We start from the raw sequence: 27080 nt of genomic DNA on the forward strand, positions 1-27080 counted from the left end.
CCGGCTATGAACCAATGACTGGGCCTGGGAGTGACAGCGATACTGAGGGTAGCGGGCTGGGAGAAGCTGCTTCCAAGTTAATTCCAGCACGTTGTTGCAGAAAGGAAGGGAATTCCAGCCGCTTGGCGGCAACACAAAAAGGACAGTGGAGCGAATTTTGTGTGTTGTTTTATTTTGTTATTTATAGGCTCTGACTGGCCAGTCAAACTGTGAACGGTGCTCAGACACAGACAGTAGGAGGATGAATGAGCGGGCTATTAGCGAGACTCGCATGAACAAGGTGCTGCTTCCGTTTCCTCGTTCCTCCTGTCTTTCTCTGCCTCCACACGGAGCTGGTCTTGTTGGCCCATTCTCCTGCTTGGCACTCCCGCACTTTCTGCCTTGAATTCACAGCCGCTGACTTCACAGGAGGAGGAGGAGAAAGGCTGTGGGAAGATGGGGACCGCCTTTCCGTTACCAGCCTGAAAAAGAAGTTCGAGGAAGTTGAGAGAAGTAGGAGTGGGAAGGGGAGGGAGTGTTTGTTGTGGATTGACTGACTCCGCGGTTCTATGAGAGTCGCAGGCAGTTAGCAGAGCATCCCCTGGAGCGGCGACATGTACCTGTACGGCCGGGAGGAACCTGAGGAGGTAAGGAAGGAATGGGAAGGCAGGCGCGGGAGGAGAAAGCAAACACACAAGCCCCAGTCTAACAAAGATCCTTTCCAAACGGAGAGACGGGACTGGATTTGGAGCAATTCATTGCCTTGTTGCATTCCCTCGCAGTTTTACTCAGGCAGTCTGCCAGTGTATTGTTTTAATGAACACACAATTTTTACATTCACAATGTTTGTTGTTTCAAGCATTCAGACTTGGTATAAATAATTCTGGGTGCACAGCTAGTAATCAAAGATGGATTTGGCAGCCGTTTTGGATGCAGTTATGACATTTGGATTTCTGTTCAGGACGGTCAGGTATTGGAAATAGAAGTTCAGCGTTTTATTTTCATATTTGTGTGCACACAGTAAGATGAGGGATCCATGACGTTAAATGGAATGTGCTCCTTATTATTTCAGCTGGAATGTATATCTTTGTTGTTTATTAGCAACACCAGCATTTACTGCCCTTGAGAAGGATGGTGATAAGTTCTCTACCTGAACCACTGTAATTCATTTGGTGTAGGCACAACCACAATGCTATTAAGGAAGGAGCTCAACGTTTAGACACAGCCCCACTGGAGGAACAATAATCATCTGCCTGCCTTCGGCTGCTGAATAGTTTCTGTAGCAGTCACAAACATGTGTATGCCACAGTGTCAGACCACAGCTGCACCAACGTTAAATGCAGTTGTTTTCCAACCTCTGCTGCATCTGAGAATTAAGCTGGCAAATTTGAAACCAGGAAATTGAAACATTTTCCAACATGTTTCATGAGTGAACATTTGTACCTTTGCAGAAACCCCATCAGTTTGGGCTGGATTCAAACCCAGGGCAGTATTCTTATTTTAGTTTGGGATCACTTCTGGGACCTAACCTTGCAGAGCAGATACATATCCAATGTGATTTTTATTGGATTGGCCAGTTATGAGCATTTACTGTCCAATTAACAACAGTCTGTGGATTCCCAATGTTGGATCCCTCACTGGTTCAAGCAATAAGAAAGCAGCTACTAATATAGGCAGAGGAAGAGGAGGGTGTCTCAAAATGAGGGTACCTCCTTTGCACTTGCAAAATATTTCAGAATACAATTTCAGAAAACCTGCCAGATCACCTTTTCTGAAGGGGAAGCCCCACAAAGGTAAGTGAGTTTGGGGGATTGGGATGTTGTTTGTGAATGAGTGAGCTCCCTTTCCCAGGTCAGGTCGTGGCCAACACAGAGAGGCCTGCACACTGACATGAAAATTCCAATCAGTACAAGAGAGGGGCCTATTGTCTCCATTCACAATCTGATTTCACTGGCTTAAATACAACCAAATGCCAGCAAATCGCCATTCTCACCCAAAGCTGGAACCATGCACTATTTTGCCTGCCTCAGTGGATTTCCAAAATGATGCTCCCAGTTTCTAGACTTGAAAGAACTGTAGACAAATTAATTGTTCCACACTACAGTAACAATCATGAACTTCGAATGAAGTCTAATTTCAATTGTTCATATCATAATTAATTAAAATTAATGTTGTAATGGGAAGTATGACTTTTTTTTTCCAGTTTGCTTTCTGTGTTAGACTTCTTACATAGTACAGAGATCTGATTGCACTTGATAATTAACTTGATATCCATCTTTCACACGAGCCCGGACTACAAGTGGGATGAGGCATTCTCATGGAAACCATGGCGGATAGGCTTGATTAGGTCCACATTCCAGTGTCTAAGCAGAGATATTTTGCAGGAGGAAATCATTTAGGATGCAGTCAGTAGTGAGCAACATAGTGAATAACGTAGCTACTCATTGCTAGCTTAGGGCACCAAAGACAATGGTAGCCCGACAGTTAAAATTGGTTACTTTGGCATAAGCCAGGCGTTGAACTGGCAACCTTCTAAGTTTGTGAAATCCAAGTATATTAGCCAACTTGTCTGAGTGGGAGTGACATTCCAAGCCTTTTTGAGCTTTTTTTTCTCTTTGAATAAATGTTATTGCTTCTCAATCACAAAAAAAATTCCTATCCTATTCACAATCACAAGTTGGCGCAAGTATCTGAGAACTTTAGCCAATATAATTATCAACTGTATGCATTCTGTCTTTGTTCATGTAACCTGGGTTGTGAAAGTAGGATTTGTCAAAGTCACTAAAGTTCTCCATCTACATGAAAAAATAATTATATTTTAACTGGAGAATATTAAACTTGTGAGAGTTTTTGTTATGCAGGGAAAGGAGAGACCATAGAACAGCAAATAAATATTAAACAAATAAAGTGTGGATGCTGGAAATCATAAAAACAGAAAAATGTAGTAGATTTGGCAATATCTGTGGAGAGAAAGTAGAGTTAATGTTTCGGATGCAGTGACCTTTCTGGATTTGGCTTTGTTTGCTGAGCTGGAAGGTTCCGGAGGCTCACTGATGATGATACCTAGTAAGGTGATGAAACATCTGAAAACGAACCTTCGAGCTCAGTGAGCAAATCTACTTCCAGAACCTCAACCTGAGCTACAAATCTTCTCAAAACTCGCTGACAGTGATCCTTCTTCAGAATGTTCTGCTGAGTTTTTCCAACAATTTCTCTTTTTGTTTTTGAAATGTGTTGCTGCTAAAAAGATGAGAACAGATTTTTTTCAGAGATCTGCTTTTGAGATGGCAATTCACTTTTTTCAATAATCCATTTAAAAATAAGTTAGTGCGTTTGGCACAGAGATCCATCCCTTTTCCATGCCCAATTAACCGCTGCAACACTCCAACTTATGTTGGTTTATGAATCTTATTGTAATGAAGTAGAATGCAGTTATTAATGAAATCTGACAGGAAGAGAATGGTTACAGTAATTATATAGGAGTGATGTAACTCTCTATCATTTGAAGTCTGAGCTTCTATTCTGCAGGTATTTTTTCCTGAACCTGCTTAAAAATATTGTAACTCAAATATAACTTGAATTTGTAGTGCTTTTTAATTTACTTTATGACATGGCATTATGGAGCATTGGATGTAGTTTTATGACATTGCAATAAAATGGAAGACAGTTATGGGTAAATGACAGGGGACTAACAATGTTCTATTGAGGTGTAATACTCCGTGTAACTCTTGGAGATTTTTATTTGAAAATGATCTGAGGAAGCTGTGTTCAACATTCTGACCTCCAGTTAGAAGGAATTCTGAAACTGCTTACAGTTGAAACTGTGTGAGTTGTAAACGTTCTTATTTAAATAAGTGCTCATAGTCAACCACCACAGAGAATTTGCGTAGCATTGTACCCTGAACTAGTGCTGTTTTTAACAGAATCTTCAAGAATGAGTTGAAAAATGTGTTGCTGGATAAGCGCAGCAGGTCAGGCAGCATCCAAAGAGCAGGAGAATCGACGTTTTGGGCATAAGCCCTTCTTTAGGAATGAGGAGGGTGTGCCAAGCAGGCTAAGATAAAAGATAGGGAAGAGGGACTTTGGGAGGGGCATTGGGAATGCGATAGGTGGAAGGAGGTTAAGGTGAGGGTGATATGCCGGAGAGGGGGTGGGGGCGGAGAGGTCGGGAAGAAGATTGCAGGTAAAGAAGGTGGTGCTGAGTCCGAGGGTTGGGACTGAGATAAGGGGGGGGGGGGTGGAGAATGAGAAATCTGCATTCATCCCTTGTGGTTGGAGGGTTCCTAGGCAGAAGATGAGGCGCGAGGCGCTCTTTCTCCAGGCGTCGTGTTGCCATGGTCTGGCGATGGAGGAGGCGAATGCCCAGATTGGTGTAAGGCTGATGCATACTTAAGATTCCTTTACAAAATTAACTGCTCTAAATAGTTAAGATTTCATGAACAAATACTTTTGTTCTTTATATTTTTGTTGTACAAATGAGCTACTCTGGTCCATAAGCTGTCGTGAAAAATCAGTAGGATAGCCATGTTTCTTCTGGCCTTCTACTGTTAAGTGAGGCACCACTCTCTTTCATACTGTGATGACTCTTGTCTTCAATTCTAAAGAATGAATGATGCCAAACAAAAGTGAATTCTTCCACCTTTTTGAGATCTGTACAACAAAGACTCCACTTTTCCTCAAAAATGCAAAACTGTCTGCAAAATTGATGATCGTTCAATCTAATTTGGTACACAGACTGTATTTCGATAGGCTACTAAATCTTGTAAATCTTTTTTGATTTACAAACCTCTGACGATTTTGGCATACATTTCTTGCTTTCCATCCAATTACCCAACCTAATTCCACTCTTGTGCTGTTCTCCTTTCAGATAGCCACAAAGTGCGCCCTGACTAGGCAGTGATAGAAAAGCAGGAACATACTGACATAGCCCTCACACTTCTAGACACTAGGTCAGACATTGACAATTTGCATACTTTGAAGCAGCACGGTGGCTCAGTGGTTAGCAGTGCTGCCTCACAACTCTAGTGACTCAATTCCAGCGTCGGGTGACTGTCTGTGGGGAGTTTGCACCTTCTCCCCATGTCTGCGTGGGTTTCCTCCGGGTGTTCCGATTTCTTCCCACACTCCAAAAGATGTGCAGTTTAGGTGAATTGGCCTGGTTAATTGTCCATAGTGTCCAGGGATGTGTAAGTTATGTGGATTAGCCATAGGAAATGCAGGGTTACAGGGATAGGGTACAGGGGTGAATCCGGATGGGATGCTCTTTAGAGCATTGGAGTGGATGTGTTGGGTCAAATGGTCTGATTCCACCCTGTAGGAATTCTTGGAAAAAAAAGGTAGAGACAGAATCGGCATATGGGGATAGGGTGGATAGGATCAGGGATGGTGGCTTGCTAGACGATAATCAAAGCTGCACTGTAGGAAGGTTGGGTAAGGAGTATGGACAGTGTACAGGAGATCACTGTAGGGGATGCTATGAAGCCCTTAATGTAGGCCTGCAATAAAGATTGCTGTCACTGTGAAGGAGTCTTGGAAATCTGACATCAGTGTCATAAACAGCTAGAACTTGGAGTCCAGCTTTCTAGCATGGAAGTGATAGACATCATGGAGAACAGTTATGATGCAGGGTCTGGTGGCTGATATCTCGGATTTCATTGCAGAAGAAGCTGCCCAATGTTTTGCAGTGCCAGTGATAGCTTAGACTGAAGACCTACAAGCTCAGCTTCTTGCCTTCGATTGGGTCAGATTGCTGCCAATATTCAAAGAGGTTTGCAGGGTCCCTCATCAATATAGAGATCTGTCCCCTAGTAGATTACTAGGATTGCTGAGGCAGTATCATGGCAGTATGGTACTGTCACTTTGTGGAGCGCTAATGTGCTGTTCTCTGGGTGGCAGTTTTTGTCTCCCCTCATGCTATTGATATTCCACCAGTGCCTGTCAGCTCACCACCAAGACTGTTGTTGAGATTGTAAAGTATGAAGTTTTAGGGCTGCAACTGCTTGAGGTCATCCGGAAAAGGTCATCTGCAGTTTCCATAGAAAGTCAGCAGCTTTCAGCAGCCATTCGGATAGAACTGTGTACCAGAACATGGAAGACAGGCACTACGGGAATTCACAATGACAGTGACTTATCTATAACAGACAGTCCAGAAACTGACTATTTGGCTCACTCACTTCAACATGGGGCAAGTGATTATCTCAAGTTTCTTTCTCTTCTAAGTCTACAATAATATTTGTTTATTCCCCTTTCCCTGGCTTTCTCTTAAATGCATGTGTAGTTATTCAATTCAACACTTCCCTGTGGTAGAATGTTCCACATTCTCACCATTCTTTACATAAAGAGGTTTCTTTTGAGTTGCCAAGAAAGACAATAGGGAATTATCTTATCATGATGGTCTGCACTTGTAGCCTTCCACACAAAAGGAAAGACTCTCTCAGTATCCATGCTATTAAATTAGCTCACCACACACTACCTCTTTTCAAGAGGAGACTGAGTCTCTACATTCTTTCTTAATGTACCCATGCATTTTTAGTGTCATTCTTGTACATCCTCTCTGCACTGTCTCAAGTACCTCTATATTCCTTTCATAATGTAGCATGCAGTACTCTTGCATGTGGTTAATTGTATCCAACCAGGGGTCAAACCAGTTTAAAATGTATTCCAACATTGCACTTCGATGCGAGGGGTATTGCTTGTCACTGGCCACTTGGGTATTTCTTTTCTTCCTGGTGGTGGAAACTGAATAATGATTCGTGCACCTTGTGTCTTTCACTATATCTCACACCTGCACACACACAACATGGGTGCTCAAAAAAAGTAAAAAAGAAAATGTATTCCACGCAAAAGTACAATACTCTTCAATTGGTTTAACATTTGGTTTGGAATTATCGTTTACTAGTGCCTTGTCTGGTGTATATCTGTCAGCAAAGGCTGTGCCCTTTTTTAAAATTCATTTGTTGGAAATGGGTACTGTTGACTGGCCAGCATTTATTGCCTAGTTGCCTCTGAGAAGGTGATGGTGAGCTGCCTTCTTGAACTGCTGAAGTTCATGTGCTGTAAGTTGACCCACAGTATTCTCAGGGATGGAATTCCAGTATTTTGACTGAGTGATAGTGAATGAATGATGATATACTTCCAAGTCAGGATGGTGAGTGGCTTGAAAGGGAACCTGCTAGTCTTGGTGATCCCGTGTATCTGCTGCCCTTGTGCTAGATGGAAGATGTCAAGGGACCCCAGTGGAGGGCTCGCTCTTTCCCTCAGGGACCTGGAGTGGACAGTGTTGCACACAGCACTCCTGTAATAGCGCAGGTTGCAGTGGTTTGTGGAGTCCCAGCCCAAATGTTTGTTTTGTAATGATGAGGATTATCTGGATAATGTATATATTGGTTGTGAGCGATTATATTCCTTTTTTAAAGTTATTTGCAAAATCTTCTGTTGCATTTTTCATTGCACTTCAGTCCTAATCTTTGGCCACCCGATGCAGAGGGGTATAGGCAGATAAGAGGACGTCCTTGTGGGTCTGTTCTTGGCCAAGTGGCCATTAACAAGGTCCAGACAGTTGGCTGTGGTGGGGCTCATATCTGCCAACTGTCTACCCCACTTCTATGTTAACATTCGAGCCCGGTGCCCTTGGAGAGGGAGCATGCTTTGTCCATCACTGCTTTGAATGCCTATAGAGAGAGGTGGACAATGTGGGGTACAATGTTTCATTCCTCTCTTCAACTCCATTTTGATTTAGTCCCTTCTCATCCTCCCTACAACCTCTTTCAATTTTGATGGTTCGTATTGCCTATAACGGGCTTTGCTTGTAAATATCTAATTGACTACGTGAGTGTTTACTGGCAATGCTTAGTAGTTTAAAATAAAACTAAGAAAGAAGTCACAGTGATTTGGCAGTGGGAAGGTTCCTCGCTTGTGCATAATAGCACTGCTGGGTATATTTTAAAAAAAATTGAAAACTGGTGAATCAAAAAAAGAAACATGAGTGAATTGAATTGAATTGAATTGGATTTATTGTCACATGTACCAAGGCACCGTGAAAAGCTTTGTCTTGCGAACAGTACAGACAGATCACAGAGTTAAGTAGCATAGATAGTAAATAATAAGTAAGCAGCGGCAAAAACAGAAACACAGGTACAAGTGAATGTTAAGAGTTTGTGAGTCCATTCGGTATTCTAACAACAATAGCGTAGAAACTGTTATGAAACCAGCTGGTGCGTGTGTTCAGGCTTCTGTACCTTCTCCCCAATGGTAGAAAAATATTGCCAGGGTGGGATGGATCTTTGAGAATGCTGGCGGTCTTTCCTTGATAGCGGGCCTGGTAGATGGATTCCGTAGATGGGAGGTTGGCCTTTGTGATTGTCCGGGCCGAGTTCACCACTCTCTGTAACCGTCTCCGATCTTGAATGGTACAGTTGCCATACCAGGTAGTGATACATCCAGACAGAATGCTCTTTATGGCGCATCTATAAAGGTTGGCGAGAGTATTCGCTGCCGTGTCAAATTTCCTCAGCTGCCTGAGGAAGAAGCGATGTTGTTGGGCCTTTGTAATCAGTGCGTCCACGTGAAAAGACCAAGAAAGATTGTTGTGGATGACCACTTCCAGGAGATTGACACTGTCCACTCATTCAATCTCAGTGCTGTTAATATGTAGGGGGGGCTTGAGTAACATCCCGCCAAAAGTCAATAATGAGTTCCATGGTTTTGCTGGCATTGAGAGCTAGATTGTTCTCAGTGCACCATTTTTTCAAGTCTTCCACCTCCTGTCTGTAGTCTGTTTTGTCGGCACCTGAGATTCGACTGACTCAGGTGGTGTCGTCAGCGAAGTTGTAAATGGCATTAATCTGGTTTTTGGCGATGCAGTCATGGGTGTACAGTGAGTACAGTACAGGGCTGAGTATGCACCCCTGGGGGCTCCAGTGTTGAGTGTTAGTGAAGATGAAATATTGTCCCCAATCTTCAATTGTCTCCAGTTGTGGCCTGTGGGTCAGGAATCTGAAGATCCACTTGCAGAGACTGGGACTTAATCCAAGATCACTAAGCTTAGTAATCAATCTCGAGGGGATAATAGTGTTGAAGGCTGAACTGTAGTCAATGAGTAAGATTCTTACGTAGCTGTTCTTGGTGTCAAGGTGTTCTAGGGAGGAGCGAAGGGCAAGTGATATGGCATCTGAAGTGAATCTGTTGGTCCGATAGGCAAATTGGAGTGGGTCTTCAAGCATAGTGGGGAGGTTGGACTTGATTGATGCCATGACCAGCCTTTCAAAGTACTTCATGACCAATGACATTAGGGCCACTGGGTGGTAGTCATTGAGACAGCCTGTATGAGCCTTCTTAGGCACAGGGATGATGTTGGCCCTCTTGAAACAGGCAGGGAGAGGTTGAAGATGTCCAAGAAAACCTCTGCCAGTTGATCTGCACATGCCCTGAGTGCACGGCCTGGTATTCCGTCTGGTCCCATTGCTTTCCTTGGATTCGCATGAAGGAAAACTGATCTGACCCTCCAATACAGTGACTGTTGGGATAGGTGTTACCTCTCCATCGAAATTCTGCTCAAAGCAAGCATAGAAGGTGTTGAGACGATCTGGGAGGGATATTGTAATTGTCTGCTATCTTACACTGACTCGTTTTACAACCTGTGATGTCATTCAGGTGAAACACAGGAATGATGCATAATGATTTCACTAATGTATCGCAAAATGAAGCTCAGGTATGACCATCATGGTCAGTTCCAGTATTACAGGGCTGTGAAGTACATGTTTAACATGTGTAAAATGAAGAGAAGGTATTAACTGAAGCATTGCCTGACTAGCATTGTTGGTTACATGCCAATTGATGTCCTTTTCTGCCTATCCTGCAGACTTTAGCTGCATGTCCCTGGACCCTGTTAACCCAAAATGGCATTCAACACTACCTGCACTAGTAAAATGTCTGCATCAAAGCCATTTTAGAACTCAAGCGACATCTCTAGTGCCCAAAGAATGGCACTACATAACTGAGGTTCATGGCCATTTGAGTTTGTGTAAGTGTAGAATTTAGTTTCAGCAGCCATTTTAAATTTCTCATGTGAATTAAGCAGATTACATTTATTTAAATTCATGGGATATGGGAATTGCCCATGCCTAGTTATCTTTGAGAAGATGTTGGTGTTGCCTTCTTGAACTATTACAGTCCATGTGGTGGAGGTAGGCCCGCAATGTGGTTTGGAAGGGAATTCTAGAAATTTGACCCATCGACAGCGAAGGAACGGTGGTATATTTCCAAGTCAGGATGGTGTGTGACTTGCGGAAATTACAGGTGGTGGTGTTCTTATGTATTTTCTACCTCTGTTCTTCTCGACAATAGTGTTAGGATTTTGGAACTTACTGTCTCAGGACCCTTGGTGAATTTTTGCAGTCCATCTTATAAATCGTTTATGCTGCTATTGGGTTGGCAGGACTCAATGTGATGCCTGAAGATCGACGTTTTGGGCAAAAGCCCTTCCTGCTCCTTGGATGCTGCTTGACCTGCAGTGCTTTTTCAGCACTACTCTGATCTTGATTCTAATCTCCAGCATCTGCAGTACCCACTTTCACCTCAATGTGGTCCCTGTCAAGTGTCGATAGTGTCAAGCTTTTGAGTGTTGGTAGAGCTGGACTCATCCAGGCAAGTGAGGAACATTCCTGACTTGTGTGTGTAGATGGTGGATAGGCTTTGGGGAGCCAGGAGGTAGGTTAGTTGATGCTAAACTTTGAGGCTCTGACCTGCTGTTGTAGCCATAGTATCCATATAGCTAGTCCAGTTTGCCTTCTGGTCAATGATAATCCCTGAGCTGTTAATGGTGGGGGACTCAATGATGGTATTTTTATTGCCACAATCAATCAAGCCGCACATTGGAGGAACAACACCACATCTTCCACCTGAGCAGCCTACAGCCCGGAGGATACAACACTGAGTTCTCCAGTTTCAAATAACCTCCTTTCCTTTCCCTTCCCAGCCTGTCCCCCTCTCTTCCATTCCTCTCAGCCACCAAATTGATTAATTCCTCCCATTGACCAACCAGTTCGTATCCTCTACTGGTGTTCACCTATCCCCACCTCACTACCTTGACCCCCCCCCCCATCCCCTTTATCTGCAGCTCCCCCCACACTCACCCCCAGTCCTGAAGAAGGGTTACACCCGAAATGTAGACTTCGCCATTTCCAGATGCTGCCTGGCTTGCTGTGTTCTCTCCGCCTCCTGCTTGTCTACTTTGAGTATTCTGGAGTAATGGTTAGATTTTCTCTTGCTGGAAGTAGTCATCGCCTGGTACTTGTGCGGCATAAATGGTACTCGCCACTTGTCAGCCTACACCTTGTTAGCATATTAGTTAATTTTTATCATTTGGACAGGGAGTGTTTCAATATCTGTGGAGCCATAAATGGTGCTGAACATTGTGTAATCATCAGCAAACATCCCCACTAATGATGGAGAACAGGTAATTGCTGAAACAGCTGAATTTGTTTGGCTGAGGACACTAATCTAAGTGATCACATAACCATGAGAAATAGGAGCAGAACTAGGCTATCCAATGAGATTATGACTGATCTGATATTCCTCACCTCCACTGAATTGCTTTTACTCCATAACCCTTGATTTCCTTAGTAATTAAAAATCTGTCTCAGCCTTGATTATACTTATTCACTCAGCCTCTACAACCTTTTACATAAAGGCTTCCACAGATTCACCATCTCAGATAGCATCTGAGATAAGAATCCTCCCATCTATCTTAGCTTGGTGACCCCTTACCCTGAGATTATGCTGTCTGATCCAAGACTCTCTCACAATGGAAAGTAACATCCGATCATGTACATTGTCGTGGCTCCTAAAAATCATTTTAGTTCAATGAAGTTGCAGCTCATTCTTCTTAACGTAAATTTAATTAGATTAGATTAGATTCCTACAAAGTGGAAACAGGCCCTTCGGCCCAACAAGTCCACAGCGACCTTCTGAAGAGTAACCCACCCAGACCCAACTCCCTCTGACTAATGCACCTAACACTATGGACAATTTACCATGGCCAAACCACCTGACCTGCACATCTTTGGATTGTGGGAGGAAACCGGAGCACCTGGAGGAAACCCACGCAGACACGGGGAGAATGTGCAAATTCCACACAGACAGTCACCCGAGGTTAGAATTGAACCCCGGTCCCTGACGCTGTGAGGCAGCAGGCTCAATCTACTCAACCTTTCCCTCTATGAATATCTCTTTATATCCTATACCCAGTGAACCTTCTCTAGACAGTGTCCAATTCCACTGTATCATGCCTTGAATAAAGAAACCAAAATCATTTGCAGCTTTGGAGGTGTGGTCTGACTGGAGTGACATGTATAGTTCCCTATTTTTATACATTATTCCTTTTGGGTTCCCTACTACCTCCTGAACCTGTATGCTAATCTTTCTTTGTGATTTTTACACAAGGGACCCACACCTTCTCTGCAACAGCTTTCTGCAATCTGTCTCAATTTAAATAATATTCAGCCTACTTATTTCTGTCAAAGTGCGTAATCGCACATTTTCCTTCATTATATTTCATCTGCCACATTTTTGCCCACTCACTTAAGCTGTCTATCTCCCTCTGTAGATTAGTTTAGTTTACGTATTTCTGAAAGCATTGCTGTTACATCCTTTATAAGAGATTCTAACATTTTCCAAATGGTAGATGTTAACTGGCTCATTGGCTCATTTGTTTGTCTCCCTCATCTTTTATATAAAGCTGTTGCAGTTTTCTGGGATGGTTCCAGAAGCTTATTACTGATACAACTACAATCTCTGTTTTAATTTCTTTTTAATATCCTACATTGGAACCCATCATATCCAGGACACCTATCACCCTGGAGCTGTATTGGTCTCCATAGTACTTTTTTTCTTGACTGTAGTTATTGCATTTGTTTTCTCCCCCAACTTTTGTCCCTCAATTATTTAGTATTTTTGGAATGGTATTAATGTTCCCTAGACCACAGAGTGTTTCAATTCCTGAGCCATTTCCTACTTTCCCATTATTCCCCCAGCCTCATTCACTAACAGGCTGATGGCTACTTTGACCCATTTGTCTGTGTTGTATAATTGAAGAAATGCTTACTTTTTAAAGTTAAAAATCACACAATGCCAGGTTATAGTCCAACAGGTTTAATTGGAAGCATGCTAGCTAGTGTGATTCCAATTAAACCTGTTGGACTATAATCTGGTGTTGTGTGATTTTTAACTTTGTACACCCCAGTCCAACACCGGCATCTCCAAATCATGATTACTTTTTAAAATAATTCTTGCTAGTTTACTCTCAAATGTTTCCCCTTTATTTTGCTTTTCGGTCATTTAAAAAAACCTCAGTCCTCTGTTTTACTACTAATGCTTGCCACATATTTTTTTTCTTTCAATTTGAGACTATACTTCAGTTTCCTGTTACCCGAGGTTGATTTAACACTTTTTGGAATCCTTCTTTCTCAAGCGTATATTACATTTTTGCAAGTCATGAACTATTCCCTTAAACATTTGCCATTGTTTATCAACTTCCTTCCCTTCTAAACTCCTCCTTTCCCAGCTCACCATAGTCATCTCTGCCATCCCTCATTTATGTTTATCCTTATTTAATTTTAACATAGTTATTTCCAGTCCATGTTCCTCTACAAGCCATATCACCCAGACTTGGAAAAATACCACAATTCCTTCAGTTCTCAAGAGCAACCAAGGATGGGTAATAAATGTTGGCTCAGCCAGTGCAGGCAATATTCCATGAGTGAATAAAAAAGAAGTTCCTCTTTGCTCAGTCTGAGTACTAAATTCTACTAGAGTTACGGTCACTTTTTCCTAAGGAACCTTTAACTCTGTTATTAAGTATGCCTCATTACACATTACCAAAACAGCCTAATCTCTGGTTGACCTACAACATATTCAGGACATTTTTTGAGATGAATACACTATATGAATTCTTCACCCGGGCTACCTTTGCCAATTTCATTTTCCTGATCCACATAGAGATTAAAATCGTCCTGGTTAATGTGCTGCTCTCTTCTAGAGGAGATCAAGATAGATCATCTACTTGATATGTCTCACTGAAGATTGTTAGAAATACTTACTTTTTGCACTGATGTGTGATCTTTCCAAAATTTCAGGATGGGGATGTTTATGGAGCCACCTCCTTCAGTGAGTTGTTTAATTATTCACCACCTTTTGTGACTGGATGTAGCAGGACTTAGCTTGATCTTTCACTTGCTGTTTATGCCCCTTGGCACAGAGGGTGTCCTCGTTTGTAGTATCACCAAGTTGATGTCTTATTTCAGGTATACCTGCTGCTGCTCCAGGCATGCCCGCCTGCACTTTTCACCAATGCCAGATGATCCATACCATTTCATTCCTTTGAGACTTTCTAACATTTAGATGCAGCTAAGTAGTTGGCTATGCCATTTCAAAAAGCAGTTGAGCATCTTACACTGTTGTCGGTTTGGAGTCGCATATGGGCCAGATCAGGAATGCACAGCAAAGTTCCTTCTTTAAAGGACATTGGTGAACCAATTAGGATTTTACAAAATGTGATAATAGTTTCATAGTCATGATTAAAATTTTAATTCCACAATATTTGAATTTAAATTCCACATTTACCATGATGGGAATTGAAATTGGGTTTCATGGGTTTCTGGATTATTAGTCCAGTGACATGACATGAAGATGTGGGTGAGTAGTGAATGAGTCCAGTGAGAAAGATAGAAGTGTACTCCCCAATTAATCATATGTTTGAATTAAAGCATTTATCATGAACGAGTGTGTTGTATGTTGTGCTAACAGTCCATGTGGAGTTAATATTATTATAGCCATCTTAGTGATTTAAATTGTCCTTTGTGATTTGTGTGCTTCTGTCTTGTTTGCTTATGCACTGTGCCTGAGTGTCGCCTTAGGTGAGTGTATAATGATTGGTGGTGCAATTAATTGTAAGATATATGCCAGTGCATGAGAAGTGTCCCTATCATGTTTAATACTTAGAAGCATTGGTTGCAACTATATGTGCTCTGCATAGTGGAGAAATCAAGTTTCTATTGAACACACTGTTACTTGGCTGCTGGTGTGCTTACAGTAGTGGAATGATCAGATACCATCTAGTGTGCTGCCTTTAGTTCTGGGCCTTCCATCTTCAAAAGAATATATTACTCTTGCAGGGGGAATTATGGATACTTGGTAGAATGATACTGGTGCTGAGAATTTAAAAATAAGGACAGGTTGCAGAAACTAGGCTCAAGTTCCCTTGAATGTGGAAGATCTATTTAGCTAACATTGAACAATAGGAGAGCCACTACTATTGGGTTCATTCTTTGTGCTTCCAACTAATATATATGAAAAATATGAAAGAGCAGATTGGCAATGAAATTACAGAGAAGTAGGTGAAGTATAGAATTGTGAGAAAAGGGTCTTTAATTCTTTTGCTCAGTCACAAGATGGAGGCACCGCTGGTAAGGCTGACATCGCGTTGCCTTTGAGAATCCCCCACGTGGCTGTTTGGGAACTTTAAATTATGTCAGTAAAAGTGACCATGAGGATGTTAGATTAGAATGGAAACTCAACTTGCTCACTAATATTAGGATTTAAAATCCAATCTGACAAGTACCCCTTGTTAAAGAAGAGATGTTGGCTTCAGTCTGGGGAAGTGGGAGAAATGACTGGAGAAGGACTCTGTGCCATATATCTCTATATTTTAATCAATGACCCATTTGTAAAGGGATATTGAACTACTTTCCCTTTCAGTATGTTAGATTTGGTTTGCTTTCATTGTAGAAATTAAGCTTTCTTTTATCACCCTAATAATTCCTTGGTTTTGTGCTATAATTAAAAAGAGGGAGAATATATGCATTTATACAGTGCCTATTGCCACAGCAGATTGGAATTTACAAGATTCAACACTCTCACTACGGGTCTGGGACCCCAAACGTTGGACAGACTGGTTAAAGACAGCAGATTTCTTTCTGCAAAGCACTTGGTGAACTGGGGTGGGATAGGTTTTAGTTCCATAATCACCGGGGAGCCCCTGAATCATTAGTTCATTACTATTACATTACTAACTGAGTATCATTACTACTAAGTCAACAATTCTTAGGATCTACTTCTTTCAGCTTCAAGATCCTAACATTATATCCTGTACCCTTGAATGAGTGTATAAAGCAATGGCAGCAGCCACATGTGACCCAAAATGACTGAAAAACCAACTTCTGATCTCATTATTCAGCCAGTGGGTCTCTGTTTCTTCGTTGTCAGGGTAACGTTCTGTTGCTCACTTCTCCACCATCCATACTTTGCCAAGTGGCCAAATGCTCCAGGGTGGATGAATGAACTGCTCCTCTTATTTGGAGTGAGAGTTATTTTTGTTGTGTGTTTTTAACCTTGTTTCGATAAAACAAAGAACTGTAGCTGCTGGAGATCTGAAACAAACAAAAACAGACATTACTGGAGAAATTCAACAGATCTGGCAGCATCTGTGAAGAGTAAACAGTTACTACTTCAAGTGCAGTGCCCCTTCTTCAGAATGGTGTTTCGTTTCTTTAATTGGCTTTCGATTAACCAGAATTCAATTAACTGAACGAAATACTCCCCGCCCGTGTGCTTCGGATAATAGAGGTTCCTCTGTATTCCAGTATTTCATCATACTATAAATTCTGTGTCTTACAATTGTGTCCTCCACAATCACCTGATGAAGGAGCTAGCATGCTTCCAATTAAACCTGTTGAACTATAACCTGGCGTTATGTGGTTTTTAACTTTGTCATACCTGTTCTCTACATGTGAACGTGAACAGTGAGTGTCGGCAGACTATTCAACTGCAGAAGTTTTCATAACCAAGCTTAATAATTTCTCTTAAGTTTTTAAATTATGGATAGAGCAGCAAAAGTTGTTTTTTTTAGTGATGACCAACCTTTTCATAGCCCCCTTGAACTGAAACTGTAGCAATGTGACTGTAAGTTGGATTTTTACTGGCCATCTGACATGAAAATCTGGACTGTCTCTGTAAAATTATATGAACAGTGGCAATTGTATTCAGTATCTCCGCAGTCTTCAAGCCTAGTGCGCAGATGGTTGAAGTGATTTGAACTTTCAGTTTCTCCCTGTTATATCTTCAAGCAATCAATTTCATGTGATGTAAAAATGTAATAAAAACCATAGAGATCTCATCTTGTTCATGCACCAGAGATATTAGTCTATTGAGAGACCTTATTCAGACATTTCACATGTTGGCTCTAGATACATTCGAAATAGATGTTATAAAACAGTAATTATTGTCGGGAGATCAGCCATCACACTGGAACCATACTTGTTTCAAACGTCTGTGCAACACTAAGGTATGTAGTGAGGGATGCCTCAGAGTTCTTACTTGTCGAGTGGGTCTTTGAGCTGGAAGATTTTTTTTGAAAGTTCCAAAGGAAACAACAAATATGATGTACTTGAAAGATATGCATACTGGTCATAAAATCATGTATTGATTTGGAAAAGCTAATAGTCAGGTGATAGGGGAGGTAGTGTGTACATTTAGCAGAGTCTGGGAAAGTGCACAGGCCTAAAGTATGGAGCTGTTACTGGCAGTCAGCCCAAACTGGGAGGCCTTGGAATGCTCAGAAATATTTTCTGGAGCAGACAGAGGTTTTCATCTCTGAACTAACAGGAGAAACAATTGAGAGGACATTTGAATTAACTGTACAGTGAGATGCTGTCATTGTTTGATTCCCAAGTATTATACCGTAATTATTCTGGACTTTATTCAGCTTATTTATTTTACAGGGGGTAAGTGTGAGGTTTTATCTTCTAAATCAGAATAATCCAAACATAATAGATACTTTCTAATCAACCTGTTCAGAGACGTTATTACACAACCCTGGAACAGTGGGACTTGAACCCTTGGGCCTGAGGTAGGGACAGTTTCACCCTGTCATGAGATCTTCCATCCATATTTTGACTATTTATCTTCCTTAGCCTATTCTTGCACTAAGAAGGTTACGCAAAACATGATTGTTTCTGGGCTACCTTTTGATATTTGCTGTGTCTGACAACCAGATTATTCAGTTCTCTTTTTAACTGTTATTTGTTACAACTTGACTTTTGAGATGCAAGTCAACATGCAAACGCTAAGAGTGACTATTGGCCAATGAGGAAGATCCGCTTTTGATTCAAGTTTCATGCAACATGCACTCATGGATAATTATGGTACCAAATGAAATGCAATAGAGTAAGCCATTGGCATACTGAAATAATGTTTCTACTTGATTTGTTCTAGAAAAGCCCTGTAGTACTTAAAATAGATTTAGGTGGTCTGCATGCTACCCAACCTCCTTCTCATGAGAGAATAGTCCTGGTGAGAGGCTCAGGAGTATAAGGAAGAGAAGGATACCCATGAAGAGGTAATTGCAATATGATATCAACAACCACAATCCAAACTGCCCATTCACCAGTGGTCCTCCAACTTATGTTTCCTTTGTAGCTGACAATCACAGCATCTTTTTTACATTGCTACAAAGGGGTAGGGAGCTGGCTATGTCATGGAGAGGTCTGGGTCATGGAGTCTGTGAAACTTTCTGTTTTCTTCCCCACTGTGTTAGACCAGCTGCCAACCACAGTGTTGCACTATTAGTTCCTCCATTCGGCCACCAGTTCTCAGCTTATGTTATTCTGTTGCAGTAAGTCAACATTCAGTGAGTTCCAACACCTGAGGCTCAACAGTCCTGTTCGCTCATGCTTGGCTCTAGTCCACTCCAGGCAGGCATATGGGCTGATAGCCCATATAAACGTGTTCTGTAATCAAAGTGACAAGAAGCACACGAATATGAGAAGTCTGGAACAGGTAACATGCTGGGAGGAAATGCAATGGGGCATGAGGCAATAAGGGAAAAAGTGGGACCATCCAGCAAAATATGGAATGGATGATCACAGTATACCCATATTGTAATTAACATTACAGGCTTGAATCCCACTCTGGATTAGAGGTGCTGGAAAAGCACAGCAGTTCAGGCAGCATCCGAGGAGCAGTAAAATCGACATTACAGGAAAAGATGCCTAATCTTCTTTTCCAACTATCCACTCCATCCTCCTCCCTGACCTATCACCTTCATCCTCTCCCCCACTCAGCTATTGTACTCTATGCTACTTTCTCCCCACCCCCACCCTCCTCTCATTTATCTCTCCACCCTTCAGACACTCTACCTGTATTCCTGATGAAGGGCTTTTGCCTGAAACGTCGATTTTACTGCTCCTCGGATGCTGCCTGAATTGCTGTGCTTTTCCAGCACCTCTGATCCAGAATCTGGTTTTGAGCATCTGCTGTCATTATTTTTACCTAGTTGAATCCCACTCTGATCATTGCACAGAAAGTTCAGCAAGGGCAAAACAGATATTATGTCCTTCCTTATGTCTGTGCATTTGGTCACCATTAGGAAATTGCCTCACTCCATCTGCCTGAAAGCCTTTGAGTATCCCTTGGTATGGCCCCTGACCTAGGCCCCCTTATCCCACTTCTACATTCTGCTTTACATTTATGAAAGGGCAACAAGGTTTCATTTTTACCCTTTTTTTGGTTTTCTGTGTATCATTGGCTTTTTTTTTTAATGATCTTACTTCCTGTGTGGTAATGGCTTGACTATCTATGGGTCAAAATCTTACCCAAGCCATCTGCATGAATGGGCAACTTGACATCGCAACCGTTAGATAGGGTGAGAGGTGTGTTTGGTTGAAGTGATGAAGTGCCTTCCCACTTCTACCCTGATGAAGTCTGTGGCAGGTAAGCTCATAAATGGTTTCCCACAATGCCACTAAAAATGCCCACTTAAGGGCCTGGTCCCACCATTGCAGGTGTGCAACCAGTGGTGCTGCTGCTTGCAGTATTCAGGGAAGAATTGGCTTCTTATTCACAAGCCTCCCAAGCCATGATTGAGGGACCTGGCACATTGAGAAGGTGATCTAATGAACTCCATCCACTGGCGACTGGTGGACTAGCAACTCATAACAGGTGGGATGTCCACCCCGAATTCCTTGATCCTGGGAAAGGTATGTTCCTAAAGTACTTGTGATTGGCATTCCATGCAGCAAGTCTTCCCAAAACCAGCTAATGCAGGGCTCTTGCCCATTCTCCAATCAGCAGACTACATCCTTGTTGCTTACATTCAATACTAATCTTTTTCTCCTTTGATTTGACTCAAAAGTATTTACCGCAATAATGCAGTATAACAGTAGAGGTGCTACTTATACTGCATATTACAATTTTTGCCTATAATTCTAATGTTACCAAATATTTTGCAACTTTGTAAAAGATACCATTTCGCAGTGAATCACAATTTGAGCAATTCCAAATTTCAGACTTGGGCTTCACTGTAATCTGCAATTAAATAACTTAATGTTGCATAGATGTGATTGGATACGTGATTTAAGTGTTTAGCGCTGGCATCAATGAACTTTTCCATTTTCAATTTAATCTTAACCTCTCTGAATTTTTTTAAAGTTTAAAAGACCATTTATTTCCATGTACATAATAAGATAAAGTAATCTTTAGGTAACTCTGCAAAAAGCCCCAGGGTGGTAGTTAAGATCAACTACAAAAGAGGAGTGCTGCATACATTTGTAGAATGGCACCTCAATTGCAGAGGTTAAAATGAGAGGAGAAATTATGCAAACACTTTAAGGGAATGTTACTTATCCAGTGTATGAACTGTTGCTCCCTGTAGAGGCTATCAGACCTGTCGATTATTTGCAGTGTTTCTGTTTTTATGACACAAGTTACAGGTTATAATCACTGAAGTTTTGAAAATTTAAGGAGTGTTTTGGTCCAGATTTTCATTATGTCAAGGGGAACTGATAGTTTGTCTCAACTTTTCATCTGTTATGGCTGTAAATGAAGAGCATAGCCTAAAACTTACAGCCAGTTTGGGATGAAGCCAGGAAATATTTCTCTGCTCAAAGTTGGAATTCTTATGCAAACATATTTGATGCCAAACAAAGACTGAAGTTGGTGGAAAAGCTCAGCAGATCTGGCAGCATCTGTGAAGAAAAATCAAAGTTAATGTTTCAGGCCAGGTGACCCTTCCTCCGAACTGATGATAGCTAGGAAAAAGTCGTTTGAGATGCAGAAGATGAGTTGGGGGCAGGGTGGTGGTGGAAGGGAAAGGGGTAAGGAGTAAATGATAGATAGGGATAGAGCCCAAAGAGAGAGGGAGGAACAGTTGGACAGCCAAAGGCTTCATTAACGATCTGGCAGCATTTGATGCGAGGTCAGTTGCTAATATGATTTAAATTCTAAGGTGGATAAATTTAATTGAAGGTGTTAAGGGATATGAGGCAAAGGTTATGTGCATAGATCAACAAAGAGCAGACTCTTATTCTTGTGTTACTATGTTCCTTTGAACTATTTATGCACTAATGATATCGTGTTTCAGTTTAACTATGATTGAACTACTGAAATACAGAGGAACCTTGATTATCTGAACAATGCGGGCGGGGAGTATTTTGTTCGGATAATTGAATGTTCAGATAATCAAATGTTCAGATAATCGAATGCCGGATAACACAGTTTAGCCAAGCATCGGGACCTTGCGATCTTCTCCGGATAATCCAAAAATCGGATAATCAAATGCTGGTTCCTTGATTATTTGAACTTGAGTTACTTGGCATTACTTACCACATCAGTTTCCCTTATGGCCTTTCTTTAAGTGAGATTACAGAATTTGAAGGGTTTTTTTCTCTATTAAAAGCTACAGGAGCTGAGCTGAAAGAGACTGCTGCTGTGACTGTCAGGGCAATTCTCAGTTCGAGAGTGAGAATTGAAATTCAGTTTTCAGAAGTCAAAATGCATTGCTTGGCTTATACATTGGTCTGCTTGTATGATTGAATCTCTTTACAATAGGGGTCTTTGGTGTCTGAGTACATGTTTCAAAATGGTATCTCAATGTAGAAATGTTAATAGTTTGGATAAGGGGCAGGGGAAACTAGAAGCATTATCAGAAAGATATCTCTAGGGAGTCTAGTTCTGCCTTGGTTGGGACACAGATTGATATATACACAGATGGATTTGTACTGTCAGTTGAGGATTGATGGGAAGCTGTGAGCTCTTTGCACTAAATTTAAATTTAGATTGTAAAGGCAGCCTTATTACCTAATCCATCAAAATAGAATTTCATAAATTAAAGCAAAATATTGCAGATTCTGGAGATCTGTAATTAAAAACAGGAAGTGCTGGAGAAACTCACCAGTCCTGGCAGCATGTGTACAAAGAGAAACAGAGTTACCTTTTTCAGTCCCTATTTAGAGTACAGAAAGGAGATCTGAGCACCACAGCTTAGGAAGGATGTATTGCCTTTGGAGGGAATACAATGTAAGTTTACAAGAGTGATACCTAGACTTCGGGGCTAATTTGTGAGGAAAGATTACATGAATTAGACCTGCTTTCTCTAGAATCTAGAAGATTAAGGGGTGATCTGATTGAAGTCTGTAAGATATTAATAGTGAAAGACAGGGTAGATAAAGGTAAACTATTTCCGCCAGTTTGAGATTCTAGAACTGGGGGCATAGTCTGAGAATTAGGGCCAGACCATTTAGGAGAGAGGTTAGAAAGCACTTCACACACAAAAGGTGGCAAAAGCTTGGAACTCTCTTCCACAAATGGTCGTGGATGCTGGATCAGCTGTTAATTTTAAAATTGAGATGGATAAACTTTTGTTAAACTAAGGGATTAAGGGATATGGGCCAAAGGCAGATGTATGAATCAACCATGATCTCATTAAATGACCGAACAGGCTCAAAGGGCTGAATGTCTTCCACTTTTCCTATGTTCCTAAATACTGTATGACTCATCTACAGAGGCCAGTTTTAACATGCATGTCTTTATTTAAATCATTACCTTGGACTTTCATTTGAAGAATTTGGAGTAGGCTTTTGCTTTTGCCAAGGAGAAAATAAACCAAAAGTTCACAAGTGACCAAAGTGTTCTTTCGATCATTATCCTATTATTATTTTCATCTTACTTTTCTTCGTGCGCATGTGCTTATTTTTAAACTAGCCGATTACAATATTTATTTGACATGACCCCACTATGCCCACACTTACCTCAAGAGATAGATCTGAGACTTTGAGTGCCTTTCACAACCTCAGGACGTCTCGAAGCACTTGACAGCCAACAAACCTGTGAAGTGTGATCACTGTTACTTTGTTATTGGCAAATTAACTATTTTATACATCTAAATCCCAGAAGGAGCCAGGCTTGCCTAATCTGAATGTTGTTGGTTGAGGAGTAAGTGTGGGGCAGACTGCGTGTTTACCAGGGACAGGCGCCTAGTCTCCTAACTCTCACTTACTTTGCACCTACTTGGGTAAACATTCACAGTACTTCTGTCTTGTCTTCCTGCTCAGTGCAAATGCAAGGCCAGGCAATCTGTAATGGTTGTCAGCAGTCATCAGGTCAGGGGATCACCATGTTGCTGTGTATCATTGTGCTCTGTCAGTTTCTCACCTGTACCATATGCCTGCAACAATTATGCAGCACTTAACATTCCTAATGAAGAGCTTATGCTCGGACATCAACAGTCCTGCTCTTTGAATGCTGCCTGACCGACTGTGCTTTTCCAGTACCACACTTTTTGACTCTGATCTCCAGCATCTGCAGTTCTCACTTTCTCCTAATTACACTGCATGCCATTTAACCAAGTGGACGTATCTCTAAGTTTAAGAGTAGTCTTCAATCACATCAGGGATCCCAGCACAGTAAGTCAAGGGCAACCTCCATTGGTCCAGGGGCTTGACCATTTTGTGACCATCAAGATCATGTGGGTCTGAATCACAACAGTCCAGGAAATGAGCCTTGGTCAGTCTGCAGGTCCACTATACCCAGTCTGAAGAGTCACAGGAAGTCAGTCAGTGAGCTCATGGCCACTCATCAGGCCAAGTAAGTCAATGTGAGGTCATAGTCTGTCCTAAGGGTGTGACAGGGACTACTGGTGTGGTACACAAAGTGGGTACTCAATTGTGAAGCTTGGAGACAGTAGTCTGGGATGAAGGGAGCAACTCAACATCCAAGGGCAGAAAGGGGTAATGTAGGGCTAGGGGTCATCAACATCCAAGGGCAGAAAGGGATAATGTGGGGCTAGGGGTCATCAATGCTCAGCACCACCCACAACCAGGTTGGGTGGAGACATGGGGAAGATCAAAGTTGATGGGTTTGACAGGGAGGCGATCCAAGAACTGATCAAGAATTTGAGGATCATGTAGATTGAGGGGCTGAGTCACAATCCACTGCATAAAGTGGAACTGCTGTCTCCTTGCATTATTGTCAAAATAACTAGTATGCCACAGAGATGAAATAGCTTGCTCCAAACTGAAAGTGAATGAAGCGAATGTTTCTTTCTTTGAGGGAGGGAGGGTAAGGTCTCACTTTCATATGATGTGAGGCCCTTCAAAGGGCAATAACATTAAAAAGACACCCATTCTCCAGAGAAATGCCATCTGTGATCAGTGCTGTATGTAAACTTCACACTTTGATTTATTTTATTCACTTGTGGAATGTGAGTGTCACTGTCTGGGCCAGCATTTATTGCCTGACCTTAGTTGTTCTTGAGAATGTGGTGGTGAGTTGTGTTCTTAATCTGGATTGCCCCACAGTGCTGTTAAGGAGGGAATTCTGAGTGGACCACAAATCCTGGCCCTAAGTACTCTTGGTCACATCCTTTTGCATTACAAATCAATCCTACTCATGGCTGTACCATACAAGCATTGTCACTTTGGTAACTAGGGTAAATATTTCCAGGTCACAATATAATCACCTTTCAAGACCCCAAAGCATGCACATGGTCTAGGAGTTCCTCACTTTACGTCTTGGGCCCTAAGCATGCGATGCTAAGAATGGGTCACCCCTGTACTTCATTTTTGTGCATGCAGATAAAATGACATTCACTCACTCAGCTGATGATGATGAAAGCATGCATTTACAAACAGAAGGAGATATTTACAATATGTGCCCTCACCATATGGTAGTCTTCCTTTGCCTCCCATGACATCTCGTTGCTGTTCAGCATCCACAGTCAGGCTGGAGATGCCTGCTCTACAATGGAGTCAGTTTGCCTTGAGGTTTTGCTCAAGCAATGTTGCAAGGGGGCAAGTGACCAGACACACTCAGCACGGCTGTGCCGTCATGCCCAGAGGCAGATTCACCTTGATGCACTTGAGCTCACATCCAGGGCTGAGGCTGGTAGGCAGGGTGGCGGAGGAAGCTCCAGATAGGTGACTTCTGGCAGGACCTGCTTGTGCTTCCTTTTTTGCCTCCTAGCACTGCCTTGACTTCTTGTGAAGGAAGGCGCACCTGGAATGGGGTCAAGTTCATTCGGTCCCTCTGTCAACACTAGGCACATGCCAGCAGTTCAAAAAGGAAGCTCACCACTAACTTCTCAGGGCACCTAGGGACGAGTGGGTGTGAGGAGAGAAGACAGTGGATTTTGTGGTCATGGAGTGCAGAAGGTCATTGATCTTCAGTGGCATTGCTGGGCATTCCCTTGCTGTGGAAACAGCACTGACCCAAGTGGCAACCTTGGACCAGACTGGCAGTGCGTGGTGTGGTCTCTTCTGCTGATCCTAAAGGAAAAGGGCAGTCCTTTTATGTACCACTCTATCCACCAGGACCTCCAGGTTCATGTCGACAAATTGGGGTTCTTGCTTCGCTGCCAACTACATGACACTTCTTGAGATGGAAGGCAGCTCTGGACTGATGGACATGGAATCATAGAATCACATAACATGGAAACACACCCTTTGGTCCAGCCAGGACATGCTGAACATAGTCCCAAACTAAACTAGTTCAACCTGCCTTTTCCTGGCCCATATCCCTCCCAACCTTTCCTATTCATGTACTTATCCAAATGTATTTCAAGCATTGTAATAGTACCTGCATCCACCACTTCCTCAGGAAGTTCATTGCACACGCAAACCACCCTCTGTGTAAAGAAAAAAAGTCTCTTATGTTTTTTAGTCTCTCTCTACTTACCTTAAAAATGTGCCCCTAGTCTTGAAATCCCCCATTATAGGGAAAAGACAACTACAGTTAGCTCTGTCTATGCCTCTCATTATTTTATAAACTTCTATCAGGTCTCCTCTTAACCTCCTACGAACCAGTGAAAAAAGTCCCAGCCTATCCAGCCTTTCTTTATAACTCAAACTTTCCATACCCAGCAACATCCTGGTAAATCTCTTCTGAATTCTCTCCAACTTAACGATATCCTTCCTATAACTGGGTGACCAGAAGTGGGCACAGTATTTCAGAAAAGGCCTCAACAATGTCCTGTACAACCTCAACATGGCTTCCCAACTCCTGTACTCAAAGGACTGAGCAATGTAGGCAAGCATATTAAACTCCTTTTTAAACACCCTGTCTATGGAAACTTCAAAGAAATATGAACTTGCACCATTAGGTTCTTCTGCTCTACAACACCACTCCAAGCTCTATGGTGCTGTCTCTGGTTTGTGTGGTTTTAAAGGTGGCACGGGCACCAAGAATCCCAGGAGGTTTTAGCTGCTTCTCCTGTGGTGGGGGGGGAGGATGGGTAAAGCAGGCAGCCATAGAGGCAAGGTGCAATTGCAATGAAGTGAGTCTCGGAGAATCGCGTGGGAAACCTCGCTACAATGCTCCATGAAACATGCTAAAATCGATGCTTAGCTGATTACTGGTAAAAGTCAGCCTGGAGATTTTATAAAAGTACACGTGCCCAATCAATGGGCTTGGTGCAAATGTAAACACTTTGTTTTATCTGATTGGATATCAATCATGGCTGGTACAATTTGGAAAGTAAGACTCACAATCCATTGTTAGAGGTGGTTGAAACTTTCATTGCTCGAGGTTTAACATGAGTTCCTGTTGGAAGACCTATTGGGACAGTACAGTCTCTGGTGCATTGATGTTTTTCAAATCTGGGTGGGATGCACTATTTGAAGTGGAAAACAGGTGTTCATTACCAATACCATTGTGCACATGATGCTGGAACCACATGCTTGCTTTAAAATAGAGAAAACCTGTGAAGTAACATTTGTTATGTCTGTTTTAAATTAAGTGGAACTCAGTAGAAACCCTGTAAATTCGTCTGTGTTAAC

General features: G+C 42.0%; 1 protein-coding gene across 9 annotated transcripts in view; it reads left to right on the forward strand.

Moving 5' to 3' along the window:
• LOC140480693 (voltage-dependent L-type calcium channel subunit beta-2-like) overlaps nt 1-27080 on the forward strand; it is a 349445-nt gene that overhangs the window by 240594 nt on the left and 81771 nt on the right. Inside the window, exon 1 of one of the 9 annotated variants that reach the window (XM_072575920.1) lies at nt 176-626. The exons of the other annotated variants lie outside the window; for them this stretch is intronic. Within the exon in view, the coding sequence (XP_072432021.1) occupies nt 594-626 (33 nt within the window). The 5' untranslated portion in view covers nt 176-593. Of the gene's footprint in view, nt 1-175; nt 627-27080 lie in introns of those variants that run through there. 9 annotated transcript variants of the gene reach the window in all.

This window comes from Chiloscyllium punctatum, chromosome 8, assembly GCF_047496795.1.
Source record: "Chiloscyllium punctatum isolate Juve2018m chromosome 8, sChiPun1.3, whole genome shotgun sequence".
In the NCBI taxonomy this organism is placed as follows: Eukaryota; Metazoa; Chordata; class Chondrichthyes; order Orectolobiformes; family Hemiscylliidae; genus Chiloscyllium; species Chiloscyllium punctatum.